The sequence below is a fragment of the Acipenser ruthenus genome, chromosome 2, assembly GCF_902713425.1.
Source record: "Acipenser ruthenus chromosome 2, fAciRut3.2 maternal haplotype, whole genome shotgun sequence".
Taxonomy (NCBI): Eukaryota; Metazoa; Chordata; class Actinopteri; order Acipenseriformes; family Acipenseridae; genus Acipenser; species Acipenser ruthenus.
The window spans coordinates 3,433,505-3,459,817 of record NC_081190.1 but is presented as its reverse complement, the minus strand read 5'-3'; the positions used below and the strand labels follow the sequence as shown (position 1 = coordinate 3,459,817).

At 38.7% G+C, this 26,313-nt stretch overlaps 1 protein-coding gene across 4 annotated transcripts; it reads right to left on the bottom strand.

Annotated features, from left to right (window-relative positions):
* Positions 1-352: 352 nt before the first annotated feature.
* LOC117403667 (zinc finger FYVE domain-containing protein 16-like) lies at positions 353-25,955 on the bottom strand. 4 transcript variants are annotated; one of them, XM_058986587.1, is made up of 19 exons: positions 25,761-25,955; positions 24,424-24,532; positions 21,718-24,008; positions 21,252-21,348; positions 14,987-15,163; positions 13,786-13,836; positions 12,936-13,078; positions 11,765-12,050; positions 10,697-10,819; positions 10,271-10,426; positions 9,360-9,584; positions 7,471-7,553; positions 6,699-6,803; positions 5,311-5,461; positions 4,818-4,898; positions 4,439-4,601; positions 3,648-3,753; positions 3,138-3,314; positions 353-2,868 (listed from the first exon to the last, which is right to left on the bottom strand). In XM_058986587.1, exons 2-19 carry the CDS (start codon positions 24,491-24,493, stop codon positions 2,707-2,709), a joined length of 4,647 nt encoding a protein of 1,548 aa, XP_058842570.1. In that variant the 5' UTR covers positions 24,494-24,532; positions 25,761-25,955; the 3' UTR covers positions 353-2,706. The 4 variants fall into 4 exon arrangements, with proteins under 4 accessions (XP_058842570.1, XP_058842573.1, XP_058842578.1 ...); XM_058986590.1 differs by having other exon boundaries at positions 25,803-25,955; XM_058986595.1 differs by lacking the exon at positions 13,786-13,836.
* Positions 25,956-26,313: the final 358 nt, after the last annotated feature.

Sequence of the window (26,313 nt, the reverse complement as noted above, 5' to 3'; positions counted from 1 at the left end):
TAGATACATAAATAAATACGTAAATAAAAAGAATAAATCACATCTTGGATAGTGTCTGGTGCTCTATTTGTGAATGTATCACTTTGCTGTTTGTGCACTATATTTTAAAACTGCTTGGAATTAAAAAATAAATAAATAATGTTCAAAAATGTAATTTATAGGTTAATAGATGCAATCGCAACTGCACTGCCATCCACCTGAAAGCACACGCTTTAGTGAATTCACAATGACATGCAGTGTGGTTACTCAACTACAAGTTTCAACATTTCTATTTGACTGTACTGCAACAATGCAGTACTTTAAAAATAAATACAAAGAGGAGGAAACTGAAAGCACCCATGACAACAGAAAATGTGACATACAAATTTATAATTTATTTTCACCTATATGCAATACAGTTATACAAAATCTGTGTATGAAGATAGGATCCTCACCAGTATTATCAAATACAGCCACTAGTCAATGAGGGAAAGAGAAAATATATATAAATAAAATTACACATTACAAAAAAAAAATAAAGAAATCCATGTGTGTGGAAGAAGACCCTGCCATTTACCACCAGCACCTGCCATAAATGCAACAAGCAGACATGCTGCAGGGATTGGGTTAATAGAACACCCCTTTGTAGTATTTCAGTACCACATTTAAATACATTGGTATATATATAAATATGTTTTACTAATAGGAATTAAAATTAAAATACATGTATGGTTATAATAAAGGATAACTGGTAACAACTGCAACAGGCCATTACTGCTAGCTATACACAAGGCTGGTAAACTTTACCACCAGTTAATTTCCTCTGAATATAAATGTCTAGCAGGACCACTACCTTAAAGCAGTAATGACAAATCAGACTTTAAAAAAACACGACAAACACAATACAATGACTGACACCGGCAACGATTATAAACTGTTTAAAAAGAAAAACAACACACTCACAAAGGAAAAACACATGCTTAGAAAAGGCAAGGGGCCTTATTTTCAAAGCATTTCCTCCATTCTTTAACTCCTACTTTCTGAAAGGAGAAAACATCACATTAAATGTTACAAAATGAGATATGAAACACCTTGAGAGTGATTAAGAGAACTTGAAATATATAACTTAGTTATTAGGTGTCTTGCCTCTTTAATAAAAATAGGAGTTAATTAAAGACTGGAGTAAACAGTTTGAAAACATGGCCCACGGTGTCTCAATAGTACAATGGCAGGATACAATTCCCAGGTCTAGTGTTTGGCCATAGGCTGGCTTGGAGAGTACAGGCGTTCCCTTCCTCCTATTACAGAACTACAATAAAGTGCATATGTCTCATAGATTATTTTTTTTCCAGCATTAAATTCAACTACACAGGTTTTTCAGGGCATCAAAAACTCAATGTTCAGCTCTTGCTTCTTTAAAAACAAACAAACAAACAAAAGGCAGGCAAACAGCAACGTCATACTGTCTAAGTGTGCAGGTTCTTCTCTATAAACATGAGCATCACTGCGAGTCAGCAGGGTCCAGGTCAGTTCCAGGTCAGGCCTGAACGGTACTTTTCCTCCAAAGGGTTTGTCTTGGGAGTTAGGGCTCCAGAAGTGTAATGAGGTGGCTCCTTTATCAAAACAATAAAGTTAATGTAGCTTAAAACTGTATAAACATACATACACAGCTACTGTACGTTCAGTCCAAAGTGTTCCTTGTGTAAAGTTTGGGTCATGCAAAACTTTCTCTATTTTAGATAGGCAGCAAATGAATGTTCATATTGAATAACAAATGTTATATATTTAAACAACGTTTTTTAAAACAAACCAAAAAAAAGAAGAAGTTCAGTTTGAATCAATACCTAAAACACACACACATATATATATATATAATTCCCAGCTGTGTTTTTTGGAGGGAATACAAATGTGATAGCTCAAGAGCACATCTCTACAGTACCATATTACCTTTGTGAACCATAGCTGTACCCCAAGCAGCGAGTTAGTGTCTGTAGCCATATTTACATTTTACACTCCAAGGAGTTTAGTTATACCTGAATGGAAATTTGTCACATCAACTCATATACCATCCTATCAAAAATATCTTTTGATGCACAGATTTGTTCCAAAAATAGGATTGAAGCACCGAATTAAAAAAAAAATTGGACATGCTAAAAATGAAGACCAGAGTGAAAGACAATGCAAGGATGTTTATAATAATGCACTAGACAAAAATCTCCTCCTTTACCTCAAGTGTAGAACACTGGATTTCTAATAGTATATACACTTACATAAATGTACAGGATCCATCACATTTCTGTTCTGTTAAATATAAGGCCCTAAATACATTTCAGATACTAAAGCTGGCTGATACTTAAAGTAAATGACCTTCCTTCAGACTGTGGTCTATTCGGTTGACCTAAACGGTGGCGCTGCTGTTTAAACCCTTAAAAGAAGAGAACTTTGTGTTTAGATCTGCCATGTTTAGATTCATTGAAGAGACCACTATGTGCAAAGCTTCTAAAACTGCACAAGAAAAAAACAAACAAAAAAAAACCTGGTTTTCAAAAGACCTTGTAAATGGTACCGTATTCAACATATCCTACATAAAAAGCATTTAAAAAGAAGAAAGTGAAGTTGAAGTGTTTGATTGCTTGTGTCCCAGTCTTTTAGCTTCTTGTAAAAAAAAACCTGCTGTGATTAGCTTTAATGCTTTGGCATATCTGAAATCAGAGGCTCGCCCTTGTCTTAGTAAAGGCTTTCTGTTATAAAGAATAGGAAGTCCATCTCCATGGGGCTGCGCGGGGGGCTGGAGCTGCCGCCGTGAATCACAGGAATGAGCGCGGTGTCCAGGTCGTTCATGTAGCTCTGAGGAAGAAGCCTGCCTCCTGAACCCGCCTGGTACTCCACCTGTCAACAGCAGTCAACACACCAATCAATGGCTTCTCGCTCTCAATAACATGCACATGTTGGCATTGGTTTACCACCCACAGACTTTTTCTTTTGATTTGATCTTATTTATCTTGTTACAAGAGCATCCCCAACATTAGCATTTTTGAAATGTCCAATATAACCGTAGCAAATAATGAAGCATGCCCATTTTAACCTGTGCAAAAAAGGAAACAAACTGAGATACACACTGCACATACAGCTAAAGTAGGATCTAGCCCACACTTTACCATGTCTGTGTCTGTGGAAACTCTGAGTCCCAGCTTATTTATCCCGCTCTCTTTCAAGGTCTTCAGGTGAGGGCAGAGGGCAGCGCAGCAGGCCGTGGCGATCTCTTTCGAGAACTGACTGTGGGCAGCCAGAACGCTGGCAAGAGACTGCTCTGGGCACTTCAGAAGATAGAACACCTGGAGCACAAACAGCAGCACCAACACTCACTACAGTCATGCAAATATACAGTGGCACTGGGAGACTGAGGGTTACCCGAATGCAGCTTCCAACACCAACCACCACATTCATTTTTAATCAAAATAGTTATCTTCAAAAATAACACTTCATCTGTTATGATAAAAGACCAAGAGGGGAAATGTACCATTTTGTTTTGTTTACAACCTAATAGAAGGGGAATGCCTATTTGTCCCGTTTTGGCAATTAAAACAATCCTTGGGTAAACACTCTGGACATTCATGTGTTACACGCAAGGTTAAAACCTCATATAATCCTCTTGTTCTCTTGCATACCTCAGTACATTTCACAAGCTTCCCATCGCTTTCAAACTCTGCCTCCTGTTGCATTTTAACGCTTGGAACCCCCTCCAAGGACTTTCCATCAACTGGGCTCATAATCCTAGACAATGAAGAAGAATAAATTAATAAAACAGCCCTATAAAGTATTCTCATTGCATTAACGAATTGGCTATACGAGATGTGTGGTTCTTCAGTATTACGTTATGAAATATTCAAGAATGAATTTCTATTGGCACACTATAGAACATGTCAGGAACAGGGGGAAAAGACCCAGTGACTACACCAGGTGGCACTAGTGCTACATGCGGTTGTCAATATAAATTCATGGTAGCTTTGCCCAAATTTGGCCTTTGGAACTAAAATTAAAGCATGTTATGGACAGTCATTTCTTGGTGTTAATTTGATTATAGTGAACCATCACGTTGCAGAACCGTTTTAACACATGGGTAGATCATCATGCATTTACTGAACACAGTTCATGCAATCTTAACTAGAGGCATTTTATTACGAAAGCAGCGTCCACTCTTAAGGGCATACAGAAAAAACAAAAACAATATGAACCCTTACCAGGGCAAAGACACATGCCTTGCTCAAAATGGACCTAGGCTGCATCTATATGGTTTAATGACGCGAAGTCACAGAAATTGACTTTCCACAGTAAAATACAGATCTTGACCAAAACACAAATACAGCAAACCGATAGCTTTATTACGGTTTCGAGTAAGAAAATAAATAATTTGACCAAAAATGTCCACTGTGCTTTCAGAAAGACTTTTTATCCTTACCCTGTGTTTACAATGGATGCCCTCTCCACCCAGTGGATGTTTACATATTCTCTTAAATCTCCTGAATCATGTTTTCCACATGGGATCTGGAAGTCCCTTCTTTCCCTAAAAGCTTGCCGTAATGCTTCCATCGTCTCCGGTGTTATTTGAACCATCAAACCATCTGATGAAAAAAAATGAATACAGAATAATAATAACTAAATTAACTAGAAACAGGTTGCTTTTGTGAACAGAAACAGAGCAGCCCCAAAGGCATAATGTAAAGGGAGTCAAATATCTGGGAAATGTGATGTTTTACAGACAACATGGGATTCAAGTTAATTTCAAGAAGAGACACCCAGGATTGCTTACTTGAGAAACACAAGTACTGATTCATTACCTTCAACTATGCTGGATTTGGCAATAAATCCTGATGAGGCCTTCAGAGCACCGTTGAAAACAACAAAACTTGCTCCAGTGACTGAAACAAACAGAATGCCTTCATTAGAACAGCAAAGCTACTTCAAGCGGTCTCCTAAAATATAGAAGTATATTACTACAGCTGAAGGATTCAACAGAATGGTATTTTAAAATATATAAAATATAGAAGCATATTACTACAGCTGAAGGATTCAACAGAATGGTATTTTAAAATATATAAAATATAGAAGTATATTACTACAGCTGAAGGATTCAACGGTTTCAGTGTAAATTCTTAAAACAAACACCAAATGATAATGTTTTCGTGAAAATGCATGCAAGAGACTGCAGTTTTCATTGCAATGAGCTAGACTTGCCTACCTCCATATGCATGAACAGACTCAGATATTGCATGTCAGTGCAGGTCATTGAGCAGCAGGGTTTTACAGAGGCTTAAAGCCACCGTGACTTACTTCTCCTAGTCTTGCCCGGTACACTGTTGGCCTGGGTCTGATAGTTTCCATCGTCGTTCTGAACACACACCAGGTGGGAATCTGCCTCCATGCTAAAGCGGGCGCCCATGCTGATGACATGCTCATTGGAGGAATTCATTACTTTCATCATCTAGGGATACAGATACAGGCCGCTGTGAATCGATTGCTTTCATAAAAATACACTGACACTTTCTTGCATCACTGGATCGGTTTTTGTGAGAAGAAATTGATTTTGAAAACTAACCGTCTAGATTCTGAAAGTTTAGCTCTACCTACTGTACAAAATATATAGAATATGATACATGGAACCATCAACTATTAAATGTATATTTATATTCACTTTAACAATATTCTTAAATAAAATATAGAATGTCATACAATTAGATTGGTGTATATAGACATATTCAATTTAATGAGGAAAATAAAACAAAATGTAAAAGTTAAAGCATATTTCCTTTATAAATATAAGCAGGGTCTTCTTACTAGATATACGTTTTTGTTTTCCATTCTGTTCTTATTAAATAAAAAAAAGCTTCATATTTAACTGCTGTAGATGAATTCAGCACTAATTCACTTTAAAAGAAAGTATGTCCAAGGACAACTGGTTAAATATTTCACGGATTCATACCATAAAATAAAAACGTATATAGTGATTTAGTAGTTCACTACTTGTTGTTTTGGTTGGAGTTCTCTTTCCTATACTGCTAGAGTAGGCAGAGAGTTCGAGTGGAGTCATCGTTTCCCAGACTGTTCTAGTCTGTCACGTCTAGAACGCCGTTAGGATGCAGTTTGGTTTCCATGTACATTTAATACTTGGCCTCCTTTTAATTGAGACTGTCTGCAAAAGTAACCAGATGTTGTATTGTGTGGTGGTTTTGTGATCTGGACCACTGTCAAATGTAACAGGGTTCAACCCAGGACTCCAGCAGTAAAAGACTAGTGCATTAACCCACTGCGCCCCCTAGCATCTTCAACACTCCTGTTCTCTGCACGCACATATCCTGGAGAGAGTCTGTCAGGCGATTTGATCCCCCTTTTTAAAGTGTATTTAATGTCCCAATGGCTTTGTTTGTACTATTTGATCTCCATGCTGACATAGCATACTTTACGTAGTTTTCTTGCTTGTTTTCGCTGTGTAATACAGTTTTGCGTTTTAAATTTAGCATGAAGAGGTTTTACTGTCCAACACACAGCTAAGTCTTATGACTTAGTGAGATCACATTCTGCATGGCTTGATAAGAATGGCTTAACATTCCTCCTCTTTTGTGTTTCCCTGAAGCTGGTCACATGCTTGTCTAAGTGGGGAAAAAAAAAAGAAGAAAATAAATAAATAATAAATGGAGCACAGACGGAAAAGTCACACTCACCTCATTAAACCTCCCCTTAGGGATTTCAATGTAACTGTTGCCCATCTCCATGTGAATCAACAAGCCCTCCACACTCGCCAGACTGTACTGGTAATTTCTGAGGTCCTGCAAAAAGGGCATTGTCAAAATGAATACGGCAATGCATAAAGACAAAGCAAGGGAAGTGAGCAATAAGCTTGACTTTAAAGTACATTCAGAAAAGAAACTGAAGGAGCATAGAACAGCAACATATTTCTTTCATGCAGAGGATTTGCATGTGGCAGTGAATTTTTGACCATAAATAGTTTATTTTTTACTGCAGAAATGTGGAGTTTAAAAGGGTACTACGGGGTATCCCATACGTCAGGCATCATAGGCAAGATCATATATTCTGCTGATTAGGTGGCTGTTCTGTTAACTACCTGCACCCACTTCAAAATGATTTCCCCTGAAAAAAAACTGAGACAACCAATATTAACAAATATGCCTATGATGCCTACCTGACTGGAATACACTGTAGACCTAAATATAGGATCAAGATATAGAAAAATGAACCACCCGACACTAATTCCACTTCAGTCTGTGGAAAACTGGGTAAATATGTATAGAGAGATGACAGCAGCTGTGCAGGAACTACTTGCTGCCCTCATCCCACTGCTCTCAGCAAGCATCGCTGCTATTAAATCACTGGCGCCTGTGGAGTTGTTCCTGGTGCAGGATCATAGGATAAAATGGAGATAAAGTGCATAGGCTTCTATTAATTGGTGAAATTTGTGTTTGAAGAATCACTTACTGCTAGAAGGTTCATTATAGTGTGTCCAGTTTCTCTGAATAATGGCTTCCGGAATCTGAAACTCGTCAAAGTGCAAGGATACACTGAAAAAAAATAAAAAAAAAACAAAACAAAAAACACACATAAGCCTTTTTTCTTTTACAACTTCTGTAACAAATGTTGATCTAGTTTCATGAAAAGTAATTCAAAATTACCTAGGATTCTGATACCCTAGTGCAGGGGTTTTCAACCAGGGGTACACGTACCCCTGGGGGTACTTAAGGGTCATAGAGGGTACGCAGGATGACTCAGAAATGCAAATAAAAATGGGTTAAAAAAATAATGATCTTGAATTGATTTTTTTTTTATTATCTCTAAACCACTGCGCATAAATATTTCACTTTTGTTTAGCAGCTCAAAGTGAACCGCAGAAGAAAAAAACATAGAATCTAATCACAGCCGTACTTTCCACCTGTACGCACGCGTGACTCCAAATGAGTGGACCTCCACCGATATGGGTGTGAAGCAGGGCTCTGGTGATTCTGCCTATGGAGAGCACTCTGTGCTGCTCATTGACTTCGCTGTTTTCAGCTTGTGGTATCATTGAATACTAAAAGCAGTGAAGCCCAATATTTCAGCATTTTTTGGAAGTATAAATGTTCTGGTAAACATGAATAATAATCACAACACTCATACTTTGACAGTTTTTTTTTATTTTTTAATTAGGCGCGGCTAGTTTTTTTTAGTAACAGCAATAGCGGCGGGTTGAAATGGATTCCTGCCAGAAACGAAGGAAGAAAACACAAGTTCAAGAGTGCAGAATGTGCAAAGAGACAGAAAGTTCCACCGAATCCGTTTGGAGTTTTGTTGGCTTAAAAAAGTTTATCAGTGTTAGTTATTATAGTTGTATCTTGGTTAATTTTTTTTGATATTGTAAACAGCACATAATTATGCTGAGATGGTAAGTAAATGGTAACGTGCTAAACATTTATTTATAATAACTTTGCTGAACAGAAAGTGAATTTGAGTTTCCAAAGAGATTCCCAAATAGTCTTATAATTCTGTGCGTCCAAAGACAAAATTAAAAGTTTTAAGAATTAAGCCTGCTGTTTGGTATTCTGTCCTAAACCAGCAGTTTCTCAATCCCAAACTGTTGTGACATAAATTATATATTAAATAAAACAGGGGAAAAAGAAATGTGTTAATCAGAATATTCTGCCTTGTATTGTAACTGTGGTACCATTCAGTCAAGTGAAAATTGTAAAGGGGTACTTGAGCTGAAAACTCCAGACAGAAGGGGGTACAGTTTCAAAAAACGGTTGAAAACCCCTGCCCGAGAGTAGCCGCAACAATGTGTGCTTAAGAATGTCCATACCAAGTTTCATTCCAGTTGAATAAGTGATGTGGAGAGGTCAAAAAATGTCAGTGCGACATATGTTCAGACAGATGGCACTATGTATCTTCCTGGCTTCGGATGTTTTCAATAACTTGCATTAAAGATTGTCCTTACCAAGTTTAGATCACAATTGTACAAGCAGTTCTCTTGATATGTGAGACTTATGTGCGGTTGGATGGAAATATTGATAAAAGTATAATCTGCATTTGGTGTACGCTTAAGATCTTGGTGGATGTAAATTGCTTCTCCAAGCGCTTTGTACTCTATTTCTTATCAAACTTAACTATAACTGACAGCTAATATTGTAGGATTTTTTTTTTTTTTTTTTTTTTTAATTTTCTTTACTTGAAAAGGCCCTGCCCAGCATTTAAACTTCTCTGCTCCGTTTACTGCAGGTGGCTTACAAATAACATATAACTGTGTCAGCCGTTTCAAAAGGACAAATTCAAAACGTCACTTCCTTTTTTCTGCTCCCTTTCGCAGGGGGCTCCTCCTCCTCCTCTCCCTGACTCACCACTGTACTCGGCCCCCAGTCTCAGCATGAGTCTCAGGGGGAAGACCTTTGCCCAGGGCACCTCCAGCTTGTGAATGAGAACCCCAAAGAGGAAGGGGCTGTCTGGCAGGTACAGGTCATTCAAGGGCTGGAAGGTGGGCGAAATGAACAGGAATCCACCGTGATCCTTACTGCCAAGGAAACTCTCAGTAAAGGTCACGTTGCCCAGATTTTCAACGTACTTCCCTGATGGAAGAAGAAAAAAAAAAAAAGATATATTAAAAGTAGACTGTCATGGCAATTAACGTCAGATGAGTAAATTGGAAGCAGATATCAGACAGGACCACAGTTCATTTTTACTAGACGACCTGCTTTTTGTTTGTTTGTTTTTTAGTTTGCAAGTGTAGTTGTATGCTGCTCTCTGTAAGCAAGGTGCACATCTCAATAATGAAGGTTTTATTCTTGTGCACAAGTTGCCCCATTTTGACCATCCTCCCTTTGTGTGCAACTCATCTTTGTTATTAATGGAGACGGCACCATGGTCCTCGATACATCTCGTTTTAAATTTTAATTAACGGGGTCTATTTAATTAAATCAACAGTGACAGATCTAAATACCACCATTATATTTAAATATTAAATAGGAAGAAACCCAACATAACTCATTTTTAAAAGACAAAAATACACTTGAGACTCACCCGCACTATTAGAGATGTTGGTTCTCACAAAATCCCCTTCTTTAAATGATTTAAAAATGATGATGGTATGTAGGTCCACTACGGGTTAAATCAATTAAAACGGACTCCAAGCTGGCTATCCTTTCTGAAAGCTAGACACTAGCCTGGATGCTAGACACCTTGTTGAAATACTGGTCTAATTTTTATTTTTTTTCATCGGATAGAGTGTTTCAATTTCCAGATGCCTCAGCCTTACCCTTTAGTGCATCCTGATAGATGGTAATGTACAGCTTAAAGATGTCTTTGGGGAGAGTGCTTTCCTCTGGCAGGCACTGCAGCAAGAACACAATCTCAGGCTGACCCACCCCGTGCAGGCCATTGGAACTGAAGCACCAGCACTTCCGCGCAGCATCTGAGACAAAGTGGAAACGTTGCACGTCATATTCTCACAAACAACAACAACAACAACAACAACAACAACGCTCTAGCTCAGTGATTCAACAGAAAAACCCTGTCTACACAACTGCTATACCCCACACAGTAATTATTTTATTTATTTTTCATGTTAATTTTTTTTAACTTTTATTTCTGAGTACAAGAGTAAAGTACAGTACACCACAGTGTCTAAAAACAGGTTAAAAAAAAACTAAAATTGCTGCACAGGGATGTGCCGAGTACTTACAAGTGAGTAGCTTGACATTCACCAGCAGGTTGACATTCAGCACGAACGTGAGGGGGTTGGGACCTCCTTCCTCAAGAAGCAGCATCAGCTGGCTGGCAGAGGGGCGATCCTCCACCAGCGAGTCTGCATTTGAAATGGGACAGTCCTTTCATTATACTCTAATCAAAAATACACGTACTGTTTCTGAACAAGAATGTATCTACAAACAAGGGAGGCCAGCACAGGCTTCAGTCAGCCTCAGTGCAGAGTGACCATTTCTGGGGTGGTTTTATGATTAGACTAATAACAGGAGCTATATCAAACTCATCTCACTGGTGACCTGAGCACGATTCTAACAGAGGCCTCCAGGTAAAAGGTACGACAGGCTTGTGAATCAGTCAGAGGAGTCACCTAGCCCCTTCCTATAAACTCACATCCCAATAAGCTAATGCAGGCTCACATGACCAAACAAACTGTGCAGTGGAGTGGTTTGTAGTGCCATCCGACACCACTTTACAATAAATAAAATTGCAAACCAGCCACAGCATCACAGATCTCTCTGGAGGAAATAAGATTTTAATAAAACAGTCACTGCAGATTTCACCTTACAGGGGAAGAATGTGTCACTGGGTTGAAAAGGTGACCTCTAGTGAGCAATAAAGCACTTTTTCTGAGGCTTTGTGCTTTATTGCTCACCATGTGTCAGTTTTTCAACCCTTTCAGCAACACTACAAGCCTCAACTACAGTTCACATTTGAATAATATCACTTAGGTTTCAAGTTGAACAGGGAAACGCAATGCATAAACAGTTCTGGATCATCAATTAACATCAAGTAGGCTTTCTGTCTGGACCTGTGGTGGACAACTCTGACCCTTGAGATCCATTCCAGTCCATTCCAAGCAGGTCCTAAATTAGTTAACTGAACCTGCTAAAGGATCAAGTACCTAATTTTGGACTTTATTGGAAAGAAAAAAAAAAAAAACGGATTGGAATGGGGTCTTGCAGACTGAGTGGTGCACCCACTGGTCTAAGCTTTGTCTACACATTTCTACATTGCTGTTTAGATTTTCATATGTCTGCCACATTACCGTCTCCTCTCTCCCCTGTTGCTAAGACAACAGGGGGCAGCCCCTCCTCGTCATCAGGAACCAGACTGCCCGTCTTGGTAATGCACTCCCCTATGGTGGTTAACGTTCTGTAATCCGAGGGCCCCGTGATAAGATGCTTCATATCATCTTCTGGACTCCGAGAAGCTGGACTGTTCGGTACCTTCATCGCGGCTTTAGAAACATTAGGTGCTTGTTCTGAAGAATCGCTGAGCTCTGTAGCTGTTGAATCCTGAATCTCATTTTCCAGGCTTTTCTGAACCTGAGGCTTCATAGAGGAAAACAAAAAAAATTAAAATGTTGCAGGTCAGTACCATTGTTTCACCTAAAAATATAGCACAAAAGTTTCTCACGATTCTCTCTCTGTGTAAACCCTTTTGTTTTCCAGGCTTTATTCTGACTTGGTGAAGCCCATTTATTCTGCCACCAAACTATACATTCCCCTCCTTTGCAGCAGCTACTAGGCTCCCCACCTTAGCGTCACAACCAACTTACTGTGCTCCACATGTGGGGTCCTAATACCCGCTGCACAGGAATGAAAAATGGACTCCAGTAAACTTGAATAAAAAGGAAAATAAGGTCTGGAAAGCTAAATGATCTTCAGCATGGATAGAAACAATACTCAAGACTGTGTTTGCAGCAATCCAGGTTTTACTGTAAGCTTAATAAACCACAGAGTTCAAGCAACAAGCCCGTATTTGGGAATGGATCACATTCCCATACCTGTATAAAGTAATAAGGGATTTGTGTAAAGGTTGTTATGCTAAGGCTGTCAGGTATGTAAAACTTTTTTTTTTCAACTTATGCTTTAGACTAGAAGAAAAATAACAAAAACAAACATAGCTATACAGTGCTCCCCCTTTATAAGGCGGCCCGTTATACTGCGGAACTGGTTATAAGGCGGTACAGTAGTATGGATCCCATTTGCCCCACAATGCTAAAACTAGTAGTCTTGTTATAAAGCAGAACACAAATAGCACAGTCTCTTAACTATGGCTCCCGACTACAGCTTTCTACTTGGATAGACAGTTTAGTGTTGTATGTTAATTATTTAGGTTTTCTTAAATAAAAATAATAAACAGGGCAGCTTACAGGTCTGAAAAGCAGGCCCTAAATGCACAAGGTAGCACTGCAGGGCAGGCCCCGCTCTTACCACAGGAGGTTCGGGGGTTACAGGGCTGGAGTCTTGGGATGACCTCTTGCTCCCTACTGACAGTTTCGATGTATCTGCTACCTCTCCGTTTGGCAAAATACCATCTGCAAACCAGACCCGTTTCTGTTCCCTGGGAAGCCCAGCTGTAAGAGGAGGAGAAAACTGGCGGAGTACAACTACAAAAACAGGAGAAACTATCACCGGAGCTTTACAAACACAAACTGTGACAACTGTGGAGTCTGTGAAACCAGGCTGTTATCTTGCAGGTTACACACAGTTGCAACCTCTATATTTTTAATTGGCGCAACACTGGCACATTTGGACAGTACAAAAGGCACAAAGAGAGGTGATGGCATTTTCATCCATGAACAAACTGATATTCTGTTCTTGCTAATTACTTTTGTTTTAACCTCCATGACAATTTAACGTGGTGATTCCGAGAGCTCTTCTGAGGTGTTAGGGGTGCTTTAAACAAGTCATCAGGATGTGACAACAAACAGAAAATGATACACAAAGTGAATCCAAACCATACGAACAATACAACTGGTTAAAATAACAAGTATCTCTTTATGGTGCAATGCATTACTTTGAAGTGATGGTTAAATAAAAATGCAAATTATCATTTCATTGCACAACTGAAGCAACTGGCTTATTCATTTGTTCATTCATTTGACTAATGTTGTAGCTTTCACAGAGCAATGTCAATTAAAATCTATATTATTTCTTATAATACAAATTCACTTAACACAAATTTCCTGTTAGTGCAGCCCTCCGAGGGAAGAAATATGAATAAAACTAAACGCCCTCATTCAAACAGCTGAGTGAAAAGGATACTGGTAAATGTATTAACCTGCATCCTGATTAGCAACTCTGTACTTCATCTGTTTGGAGACTACAGATCCTATGATGCAAAACAAAGGATGACAAATAGCAGTTCAACTTAAACGTTTTTTTGTTTATTCCCAAAATAAATACATAAAAGTTGAAACCACATTTGAATTATTTTCTTACTTTTTTTTCATTCCTTGCCTTTGCCGTTTCTTCACAGTAAACCGTGGCCATCGACACGTTTTCATAAAGTAATAACATGAGGGTTACTTGTGCCTTTTTGTGGCTGAACAAGCAAACGAAAACTTAACTTTAAACACTTCATTTTACAACAGCATTTCCATGTTTGTTTTATTTGAAGAGGGAAAAAAACTCACCGTTTTGGTTCTCATTTATTACATTCCGAATAACAAAGTAGCAACAAAAAATATATAAAATCTATATAAAAATCACTACACAGTTCCAGCAAGTTGGGCACTGTTTAAGTGAGCCATTTCAGAATGATGTGCTTGCCTTTTTTCTGTCCCATGAGATTTGACACACAGATGGCCTCCATAGAGATCACTATGCATGCATGCACACGCATAATCTGTTTTTTTTCATTTTTGTTGTCTAAAACTTTTAAAAATAGAGCTGCTGTGTTGAGCCTGTTTTTTTTATATATATATATTAATCTCACATATCACAGAGCTCTTTTTAATTTGCCATTTTTTAAAATGTCACGCAACTAGTGAGGTGGTAAATAAGTGCAAGGTATTTTTGTCATTTGAAGCGAATAAGAACATCTGATTTTTGTATCTGAATACGTGTCAAAAAATATTCGTTTTGAATATTCAGAAATTCATCCCAACACACACATTATATCTATCATAGCACTGCCACAGCAGCTGGTGTTCCCTTTATCCACCTCATAGAGCACACACAGGATATACAAATGTACAATTCTTTATTTAAATTTACCTGTGGTAATTTAGTTTCGGAAATAATATGTCAATAATTCTTAAATACTGATAATCAAAGCCAACAAATCTTAACTGTAGACTGTGGTACAAAAATAATAATAATAATTATTTGTTTTGGCTACAATGACACACTGTGTCATCACATACCTTCACAACTTCCAGAAATCAGATAAAAAAAAAATGGTATTATTTAAAAAAATGTCTACACAGCGACAGCTGCACGCACTACATACACGGGAGAATGAGAGATGTGCAGGTTACCTTCGTTTCCGGGGTGCTTGAGCACAGACACGGGCACCATTACGGTGGGCGGAGGGGAGTTGAGAGTGCCAGCTGCCTGGGCTTGCTGCAGGGGAGGGATGGTGGAGCAGTATTCAGAGGGAATATTAGGATTAGGACTCGGACCGGTCGGGCTCATCATCCTCTCAAGGGCTTGTGCTGGAAAACGAAAAAAAAAAAAATTGAAAAAATTGAAAAATGGACACGGCCAGTAGTGGGACTATATTTATTTTTCGTTTTTATTTAGGCAGAGAGAGAGAGAGTTTCTCCCTCTCATCTGCACCCACATGCTGTGTGGTTACACAGGCAGTCCTGGCAGCTCCAACCCTTTTTCTAGTGGTTGTTTTTGATACGAAGTGACCCACAATCATTTCACAACTGTAGGCGGCAGCTGAAGCAGTGGAGGAGTTTGTATAATCTTGTGTCCGTCATCACTGCTCCATCTTTATTTAAAAGTTTTGCATTATGTTTTAATGCAAGGTTTCCCTGCATTGCTACTCTACGACCGGTAAATCCATATCCCTGTAAAAAGATTTGAAGTCCTTGCCACACCTACCTACCGTACTTTGGTTTTTATTTGACCCGACAGTGTTACACAAAGGCCCACACAGCTCGAGGGTGAAATTTAGATGGCAAAGTATGAGTCACAAGGTTCACTGTGGAGTTCTCAGTCTTTAACTCTATTGTGTCGTTATAAATGTGGCACAAAAAAAGATTAGTTGTAATATTAGAAAGCGCAGAGATCATCTGAGCCAATCAGGTTCCAAGCACAGCAGTCATTACCTCACAGGTAGATACATGCCCTCTACAGTAAATGCTAACATCTCACTTTAAACAACAACCAATTTTAAGCAGCACCGAGCGATCCAGAACAACCTAAAAACACAATTAATGTCTTCATACACAAAAATATTTGTTCAAGCTTGTAGTAAAACCTGGAATGGGTGAAACTGCTATGCAATTGGAGTCTTATTTCCATCCCTGCAAATGCAATCCCCTGTTGCATATCAGCAGACCCATCCAGCAATAAGAAAGGTCTAGCACACCAAACCAAACAAGCATGTTCTTAGATCTATTACACAGCCAGCAAGTGGATCTTTGGGGTGTTTTTGCTGTCAAAATCTGTACCTCTGCCTGTTTTATTACGAACCCTGGAAACAATTTCCAGATCAGTGCAACAAGGTTATCAGAAGTTATAAGTGGCACAATCTTTCATAGAAACTTCCACATAACCAAACAAAGAAAACCAGTCCACTATGCTGCAGACTGAGCGCTCCACAGAAATCAGGCGCTGACAATCAAGTCATTGGTGCCGATTGGGCTAACTTAACATTCAAAGTGAAACAAGCAAACAAAAAATGCTGGGATACCTTGACATAGGGACCCCACAGGGATACTTAAATTACTAAACACCACTAGCTAAAGAATTAAACAATGCTGCCACTCACCAGATGCTAATCCACCCTCTAGGCTCTCGTATCACTTACAGTTCAAAACCACCGTCATTGAACTGCCACTGGGCACAAAACAAGACAACTGGATGCTTAAAAAAGCCCTTTCAAGTCAGGGAAACACAGTACAGAATCTGAAGCGCCTGGATTCACACACAGACCACCTCACTCGCCATGACGATATAGAAAATCCAAATGGATTCCTGTAGTATAGTCAGTAATAAAACAGATAGCTCGGTCTCCAAAAATAGTTAAAAAAACATGAAAACCACAACTGTTCCAGCAGCAAAACCACAACCTTGTTCCGAGGTTGAAAAATAAAAGCTGTACTGCTGAACTAGCTTTAGAAAATAAATGAAAATACCTCGGCCATTGTAAGTGACTCAGCTGGATGTTGTGCTGCATTATGTATGAACTAACAATTCATTGTTAGCTCAGCTGCTGTTTTCTGAAGACACATGACCCAAACATGGAAATAAAAATGACTGATTTTCTACCCTGCAACAGAGTTAAAATGTCAATTTTAATGACATCATATTTTACAGACATGATACAATCACTGACCAGTCACTGATGAGTACAGGTATGAAGCAGAAAGCCGTGTAAGCTTTAGAGAGGGGCAGGCAATATCCACAAAGATACAAAGAGCTTGTAAGGAAAGAAAAGTGCAATTTACACTAAAAAAGTGTAAGGTAACAAAAAGGTATCCAATAAATCAAGAATGTTTGCTACCGAAAATGAAAGAAACACAATCCGATACGGATAAATGCGATTTTCAATTATTGTAGTAGGGTTTATAAGTACAGGAATGGATAAATGCGATTTTCAATTATTGTAGTAGGGTTTATAAGTACAGGATTGGATAAATGCGATTTTACATTATTGTAGTAGGGTTTATAAGTACAGGAATGGATAAATGAGATTTTCTATTACTGTAGTAGGGTTTATAAGTACAGGAATGAGCAACAATCCAGTAAATGGGGAAAAATATGCACTAAAGGAGTATTTCAAATTATAACTGGCAGGTCTACTGTGTAAGTTACACCACGCAGACACACAGATAAAGGGAGCATGCCTCAAATGCATAGATTGGATTTTTTTTTACAGATTAACCCAGATATCATAATAGGGGTTATGGTCCAATGAGCAAAGAAATCTAATATTTTCAGTTGGGCCATGGCTTGTGAGATTTATAACATTATATCATTAAGAAAGAGAAAAGAGATGAGCAAAAATGTGAGCTAGGGACAACAGGAAGCTATATTGTTGGTAGTGAACAATACACAGCTTATGTTTAGAGACAGACAGCGTGCTTTATCAACAAGACTGGATGTGCTAGCCAGCGAGTCTTGATAGAAGATATCTGATGCTTTTACAGAATATTCAAAACACAGATCCGCACTGCAATGGTGTAAAACTGCTCTTGGTCCGCATGATGTTTACATAATACTGTAAAGGTTGAGTCTGGAATCAACAACTGTCTGCTTTCGCAGGTCCAGACCAGTTCATCAGTCCCTGAACACAAAAATAATATGTATGACACACCCACATTCAAAAGGATATCTGACATCACAATCAAAAACTACCAGTAAAATGTATGCTCAGTCACATTCTATAATATTTACTACATTAGTTCAATTTCAGTGCAAAAAGGTGCAACAGCGAAAGCTTTAAAAAGCATATTCTTACCACATGTTCAAACGGTGTTCATTCTGACTGGCAACAATGTTTTTCAATCCTTTCTAAAATGTCATCTAAATAAATCAAAATGACATCTCCTTCTGCTGCAGGCTAAAGCTCTGTTCACATCCAGCAGAGGCAAGGAAAAACAAAAAAAGCATTTTCAGTCTGCTTCAGCAGAGAAAGTGTAGTCCAAACAGAACCAGCGGAGTCTGGACTGGTTTCAGCAACAATACGTATTGAGAAGGGATTGAATATAGAAAGGTAATGAATACAGCTAACTACAGCCATCACCGCTGGACAAATAGTTTCATTTATTTATGTTCGTTCTATTGCCAGAAAAACACTCTGGGTATATTTCTAGAGAGCTACACAAGTTTCTGAAAACTGAATTGCAGAAGTCTAGCATCTACACAGCACAAACATTTAAGTGTTTACATCCCACCCCTATCACTTCTGATTGGCTAGCTGTGGAAAAGATGATCTTCTATTGGTTACAAAGAAACCCAGAAACAGCTGCCAAGCGAGTCTCTGGCAAAGCACTAATCTTTTAAACTTGAGGAAAATAAGTGATACTGCTTTCTTAATACATGAACCTGACATTTAAATGCAGCAATCTAGTAAAGTTACAAAAAAAAACCTAAACACACCAGTCGCTTAGGTATTAGCAGATTTAAAAAAAACATGTTGTGTAATTTATAAAATTATAAAAATATGTACTTGTTGGGATGTTTAAAAAAACATTAAGTTTACTGTTTAGAAGCATTTCAAGACAACTTTCCCTGGCAAAAAATGTAATGATTTTTTTTCTTTTGATTTTACTGTTGCTAACCTAGTTTGCCATTTACCATATTTACACACGTTTTAGATTTGAATGCGATTGTAGTGTCTACGTGTCGGTTTGCAGACAGGCTTCAGGACGAGGGGGGCTACTTCAAGGTTCTGAAACATTCCATACTATACGTTGGCAATAACGATATATAATAAATTACCATATAAGGGGTTCTGTTATCAGGAGGCTTAACTGCCATTATGTGCCTGGATGATAGATTCAAATCTTATCTGGGATGTGGATGGAAGAATACTCCTAACCAAACTAATTTTGAGTGCCTTTATTCAATTGAGCCAGAATAATACACCTATAATGATATGTTTTATTGGAAATAATACTTACTGTATTAATTCTATGTATACAAGTGGTGACACAAATTGCGGATAGCTGGTGTATTTAAATGTTCCTGGCATTGACCCTGATCCAGATATGCAGGCACAGCATGTTAATATAGATAAGAATGGCTTTGCACCCATATAAAAAAACACTTGCAATAAGATGATGGAACGAGTTGCATGGTTCTGTTGCAGGAAAGGCGGGGGGTGTATTAACTGCTGTAGCTTGAACGTTCTATACAAGGAACAGCAAAAGGGGGAATGCATGTGAAAATGTATTGATACAGTGGGTAAAATTCCACGGACAGTTGAAATTGGTTTAGTTTGCTCGGCGCCAGGAGATGCTTGGGTTGTGTTTTTCTACTTGCATAACGGGGTGTTCCGGAACATTCTGTTCATTTATGTTTTTGTTTTTCAGTGAGAGTAGTGCAGGGAAATAATGTTGCCCTTGCAAATTAATTTATTTTTAATTAAATAAAATGCTATCAAGGTATGAAGCCAGGATCACTCTGCTGCAGCAGTGTTCCAGTTAGACATCATGGGACAAGATGTTAGATGAGGAAAAATTAGCTGTAAAATGCTGTACACTGTTTAAAAAAATAGTACATAATAGAAATAAACAAAAGAAAAAAATATGTTGTCTTAGCAGAATTTGATGGAGCCCACTGTAAATATTGCATGCATTTTGGTAGAAAAAACATTAAAAAATACAGAGAAACGTGACAGGTTATACATAAGGTGTTTAAAAATCTAGGGTTCAGCAGTTACAAAACTGAAACATCAAGAAAAATCTGAATTCCACAAAGCAGCACTAACAGCTGGCAATGATTTCGTATCTGTGATGCAACAAACAAACACCTGTACATCACAAGCTGAATTCAGCTTATACAGAAACAGTGTGAAAAAAACAGGTCGAGTGTATTTTTACATTTGAATAACTCCCAAGTATTGCTTATTATAGTCTCAATATGTTACTTACATTTACTAGCAAATGTGTTCCAAACTGCACTGAAAGGAACATTTCCTTAAAGTATGTTATAAATTTGGTGAGGTGAAGTGGGGTCACAGGGAACCTTTTATCTTGAAGAATTTGGTGAACCCGTCAAGCTACAAGGCAAGATCTGCCCCTGTTAATCACTAATTGATTGATTGTGTTCACTGTTAAATAAAACCAAAATCCTTAAAATAATATTCTACTTTTTTGTGTGTGTTTTGTGCGATGAGGAGGGGGCAAGTAGATTTTTAAGAAGGACAGGTTGATTTTTCTAGCATTTTGTCCCTTGGACAAGATTTTTTTTTTCAAAAATTGCACACCCCTGCTGTATAACACTCCTGCCTGCTCCTTTATGATGTAAAGAAGCAGAACAGAAACTAACCCTCCACATAGCATCGGCCCGGATCTCTAAATTTCATTACTCGCAAGGTCTTTCGCAAGATCAATATTATCTTTGTTGTATCTTTTACAGTAAGACTGCATTTGTAGGGATATTTATAAGCTAAGGATCAGTAGAAGCAGCCAGGGGGTAGATCCTGAATTTGCAAATAATCTAATAAGGCTTCCACAATGGGGAGAGGGAGTCAGAGAAGAGACTGGAGAAGCTAGAAGACCCTGGGAGGGCAGTCCGGTCTAACAGGCTTTAGCTCTGTTGAAATACTGTCTATTCTTGTTGACAGGTAGACAAGAGAATGGAGCTACTGTCGTGTTTTGATATTTAGGCTGAATATCTTTAAGCCTAGGTGCTCAGCAGTTCCTAAATAAAATTAACCAATCCCTGGAATGTCTCATTCAATATTTATGAATTGGCAAAATCAGAGCAAAAAGCTCAGTTAGTCTGTACTGGATAAATTCAATTCATTACAAGACTAATCTGTGCCCTAGTCCTACAGCTTATCCTTGTTCAACAGAAACTGAATTACAGATGCTATGACAAAGAACAGCTTTCACCTACCTTTATGAATAGTTTCATAGCAGATGACGCAAACCCTAGCTTCTTTTTCCATATATTTTAGCTTACATTTTCGGTTACAGCAACCACCACAAAATACCTGTTAAAAAAGTTAAAATGTATTAAAATTTAGGCCATGAAAAAATCCACTAGCTGCTAGACAGTAGAATAAGAATAAAGTCAATGTTTTATATATTACAACAAACAAAGTTGCATACTTTGTGAACTCAATATATAATGAATAACCACTACGATTATTTAGCTCTCAGCTTAAAACATTAATTTAATTTATTGTGGTCAGATGTTTACAAATGCATCTCAAAAGGGCCAAAATCCAGACAGCATCCATAAGAAATCCAGTTTCATTCATTTATTACATACATTCATTCATATATACAGTATCTATTCAGGAAACAAAACAGAACTGCACCAAATGAAATCTTTTTTCTTTGCCAAACTATTCACGTACTTTTCCACATGCCCGACAATGATGTCTCCTTTTGGTGAAGGTAAACTTGAGCTGGCAGTTCATGCACTGTTGTGCTTTAGAATCAGGTACCCATGCAGGCTGTTTCAACCCCAGACTTGATTCTTCTCTCATCTGCTGATCATCAAGGGAAACAGCCTCCTCTGTGCTGTCCTCCTCCTTGTTAACGAGAAGCTGGGCAGATTCCGAGCCCTCTTCCAAATCATTGCTACTGTCTATTCTCTCAGAGTAGGTATACCCAGGACTTGCTAAATACTGGTTCGGGAAGCCCTCCCCAGTACCAGGGGATTGCACAGGATTTACAATTTGCTCTCCTGCTAAAGCAACATCTTTAAAATCGCCTCTTTTAAGGTCATTCAATTCCCTTGTCAATAAAGTTTTTGGAGGATGAACAAAAAGTTGTTTTGGTCTTGCCCCTCCAAAATATGGGTGTTGGTTATTACAAGCACTTGGGTTGGGTGTCTGACAAACAGAATTACACGTGTTTGTCTCACCACTGCCTTTTGTGTCTTCTACTACATTCAGGGCAACGTCCCCAGAAGAAACAAAGTTTTGGTCTACCTCCAGAGATGGAGGTCTCTCAGGTTCGGAATATGCAGGCTCAAAATCTTTAGTGTTCAGGGAACTCCTGACAACCTCAAGCAGGCCATCTCCCCCAGTGTTCTGGGAAGGATCAGACAACCCTGACAGGTCACCATTCATTTCTGAAAACCCTTCGTCAGTAGAATTCTCCACAGGCCTCGACTCAGTGTTCTTGAGGCTTTGCTCCATCAAGAAGGCATCCAGGTCCGCGTCACTCACCAGGTTGTCACACAGGTCTCCGTCTGGGAGAAAGTCATCGACAAACATTATGTCTGAAGGGAACTCGGGGCTGGAGCCCACAGGGTAGGACCAGTCTTCAGTGGCGTCCACAACACTGCTGGGGGAGTCTTCACCTTCAACTGAATCTGCTTCTGCCATGGCAAGGCTGTCAGGGATTGTGTAGTGCAAGAATGGTTTTGTCTCAGGGTTGACTTTGGTTTCCGACTGGATTCTGCGGCTTTCGCAAGCAGGCTCTGGACCAATTTGGTCCATAGTCTTTGTACTTTCCTCCACAGGAGGAATAATCTTTTGTGTTTCAGGGTCAGGAGAAAGACTGTTCACCACGGGTGTATTAGTCTGTGTAGGGAACAATTCACTGGCTATAATCTTGGTGGTTTCAACCTGAGGTCCGTTGCTTTTGGAGTCTTGCGTCAAAACCAAAGAGCCGCACATGGACACGGCAATTGGAAGACAGGGCAGGGGCGTCTCGCTATCTTCTGTAGGACTACATGGCACGTTCAGGTCGTTCTGTTCTGCTTCCACCTCCCTGATGGATTTTACGTGGTTTAAACTGTTCACTTCTTCCTCGCAGTCTAGCTTTTTGTCTGATGAACAAGCTGTTATTTCCAATGAGGAGTTAAACTCTGCTCCACCATTCACATTTTCCTTTGATTGGATTAGCTCCTTGGCATCTGTGCACTGGAGGGTCCCGTTTACAGCCACACTGTCCTCGCTGCATTCAGTTTTTGAAAGGACTGTGGTGCCGTTCTCAGTTCTCTCGGGGCCGCATGGAAACTCTTGATCCTCCTGGCTGTCTTCTTCATTCAGCTCCCCGACGTTCTGAGCACCAGCTTCATTTTGAAGGACTTGCTCTAAATGTTCTTGGTGGACAATGCTTGAAGATGAATTTATATTCACTGGTTTGTCAGCAGCCTCAGGGGGCAAGATAATGTCCAATAGGCTCAGGGTTTCCAAATGTCCTGTTGCAAGGCGTCCTGCTCCTTGCGGTCCCAAACCTCCCCCAGAAAACACCTGTACACCAGGAACATTACTGAGGCTGAACTGCAATGCATCTCCAGCAGCATATGCAGGAGGCGTATCAAAGTCTACAAGCAAACCTTCCTCCAGCTGCTTTTCGACAATATCCAGCTCCTGAAAAGCATCATGGCTAATGGTTCCGATAATGAGGGATTCTGAATTGCTAACCAGGTCACAGACAGGTTTGAGACCCCTGTCCAGACAAGGGGGTGCAATGTTATTTGAAGCTGTGCTGTCGACAGTTGAAATGTCAAGTTCCGTCAAGGGTTTTGTTTGAAAACCATTGGACACTTCAGCAGACGTGCTGTAGGTAAGGCTTTTGACTTCATGCAGAGACGTGGGTTCTGGAGATGATTCGGGGACAAAGTGGTGGGAGTTGAGGGAAGGAGATGGGTAGGCTGAAGCACAATAACTTGCAGATGTTGTAAGCTCATCTGGAAGAAGAAAAATGAAGACAACTTTTTAGAATTCATGACCAAAACAAAAGCTATCTGGTTTTCCAAAATATACATACATACATACATTATATATATATATATATATATATATATATATATATATATATATATATATATATTATATATATATATATATATATATATATATATATATAACCAGCTGCTTACATGCAGCTGGTTGCGCAGACCCCGATTAGCGCTACCTAATGTTACCTTAGGCAAGGTGGTCCAAGACTAGTGCTATTCAACAGTTATTGATCTTTTTGAATAAGCATTTGTCTATTTGAACATTTTATTTGTGAAGCTCCCTGGGGTGTTTGCATATATAAAGGTGTAGCGGTATGGTAGGTTTAAGCTGTGCTAACAGTGCGAATTACAGAAGTGAACCAACCTGTGTTTTGCTCAAAATCATCTAGCAGTTTGTCCAGATCGCAGACCACTGCTTTGAAGTAGCTGTCCATTCTTGTTCAGGAGCAAACACAAACTCAGCTTTTGTGTTCCTAATAAAATAAACAAAACACGTTAGAGCCGTGGTGCAGTACCAATGAATAAAGAATCTGGTCTGATCAAAAAAGAGTGTAAGAGCAACAAGTGAGAACCACTGGTTTAGAGTTTAAACACTGAACCTTTAAATACAACATCTAAAAAAACGTCACAATTGTAAAATAAATATGCATGGCAGAGATACAATAGCAGAGATACCAAATACCTGAAGGTAATTACGGAAGAGTGCAGTATTGTCCTCTTTACATGCCAATAATAATAACTAAAAAAATATATATCTATATATAAACTGTGTCCTTTCCTGTGCTTGAACCAAACCATTGATTTTAAGTAAGTGTAAATATAAAGCACACTTTAAACATTATGGTTCAGAATAGCAAGCCATTTTTTTTCCAAGAACGTTTACCAACAGGAAAATTGATATATGAGATATATTTTGCCATATTTCTATCTGTACCATGAAACCTGTTTATAACTCAATCAAATCAATCTCGTTCAATATCAAACTGGGGCAGACCTAACCAGAAACCAGTCCTAACTTGAGATCATAATTAGCTCAGACTTTCCAGAAGTGTTTCATGGTAAAGAAAACGTGGCATTAGCGAGCACTGTTTAAGAAAGAGTACGCTTAGGCACACTTAAGAAAGAATTAGTACTGTACATTTTGACTAAACCGAACTCACAAATATTATGCTACAATCAGGCAGCAGTGTGTTGATCTGGCTGAGAGTACTAACAGCAAGGCACAGCTTTAATCAAATTCGCCAGGGGAGCGAACAATCACACTTCCTTAATATATTCCAACCTCAGTAGAACTTTGCCCCCTCCCCCCCTCTGCAATCAGCTGTGACAAGGCCGAAAACATTCACACATTCCTCATACTTACAGAAGTCTTGCTTTACTGACACGCACCTCAGACTTTATAATAAACTGTAATAGTAAATTTACTTCGATTAACAGTCACTTAACTTGGCTAGGAAACCAAATTCCATACTGACAGCGTATTCTGAAACGAGCTTATAAAAGAGTTACATGCATACCTACAGTTGAAGTTTCTAAACGCCTGCAAATATTAAATTAATTCATTCATTTAAGCAGCTCCAAATATCAATATACCACACAACAACTAGCTCGAATCTAGTCAACTGAGATCTCGGTTCATTTTTATTTTGTTTTGTTTTGACAGTTTTGTTTTTAAAAGGAAACGTATTAAAATGTGGTTACCAGAAATCTCTTCATCCTGCTCTTCGTTGGATCTCTACTCACGTGTCTCTTTTTTGTTTTCGCTATTGAGTCGGTTACATCACAGGTCTCTGTTTTACACTTCCCCCAGTTTTGTTTTAAAAATACCACTCACTGTTCTCTACACAAGCAGCCATCTTGGATGTGGAAAGTTGACCGGAAGGGTCATGCCGTCACACCATTCTTAAAGAGACAGTACGTTATTTTTTCATGTAGACTGTTGCTGTCTGATTTTATTTATTTATTTATTTTTAACAATAACAATAATTTGTTTTAAAACATGTTAGAAACTTACATATATGAATACATTTTAAACAAAACATTACAATAATATGTCAACCATTGATTGTATTCGTTTTACTTTTATGTATATTATAGCAGTACAATAGCTTGTTTAGGTACTCAAGTACTGCATCTAAAGTACTAGTAACTACCACACTTAAGTTTGTTCAATTTCTGTGTATACTTGAGCCATTCACACAATCGTGACCATCCTACTAACAGCAACTTACAGCTGTATTACAGTCATGTTGAA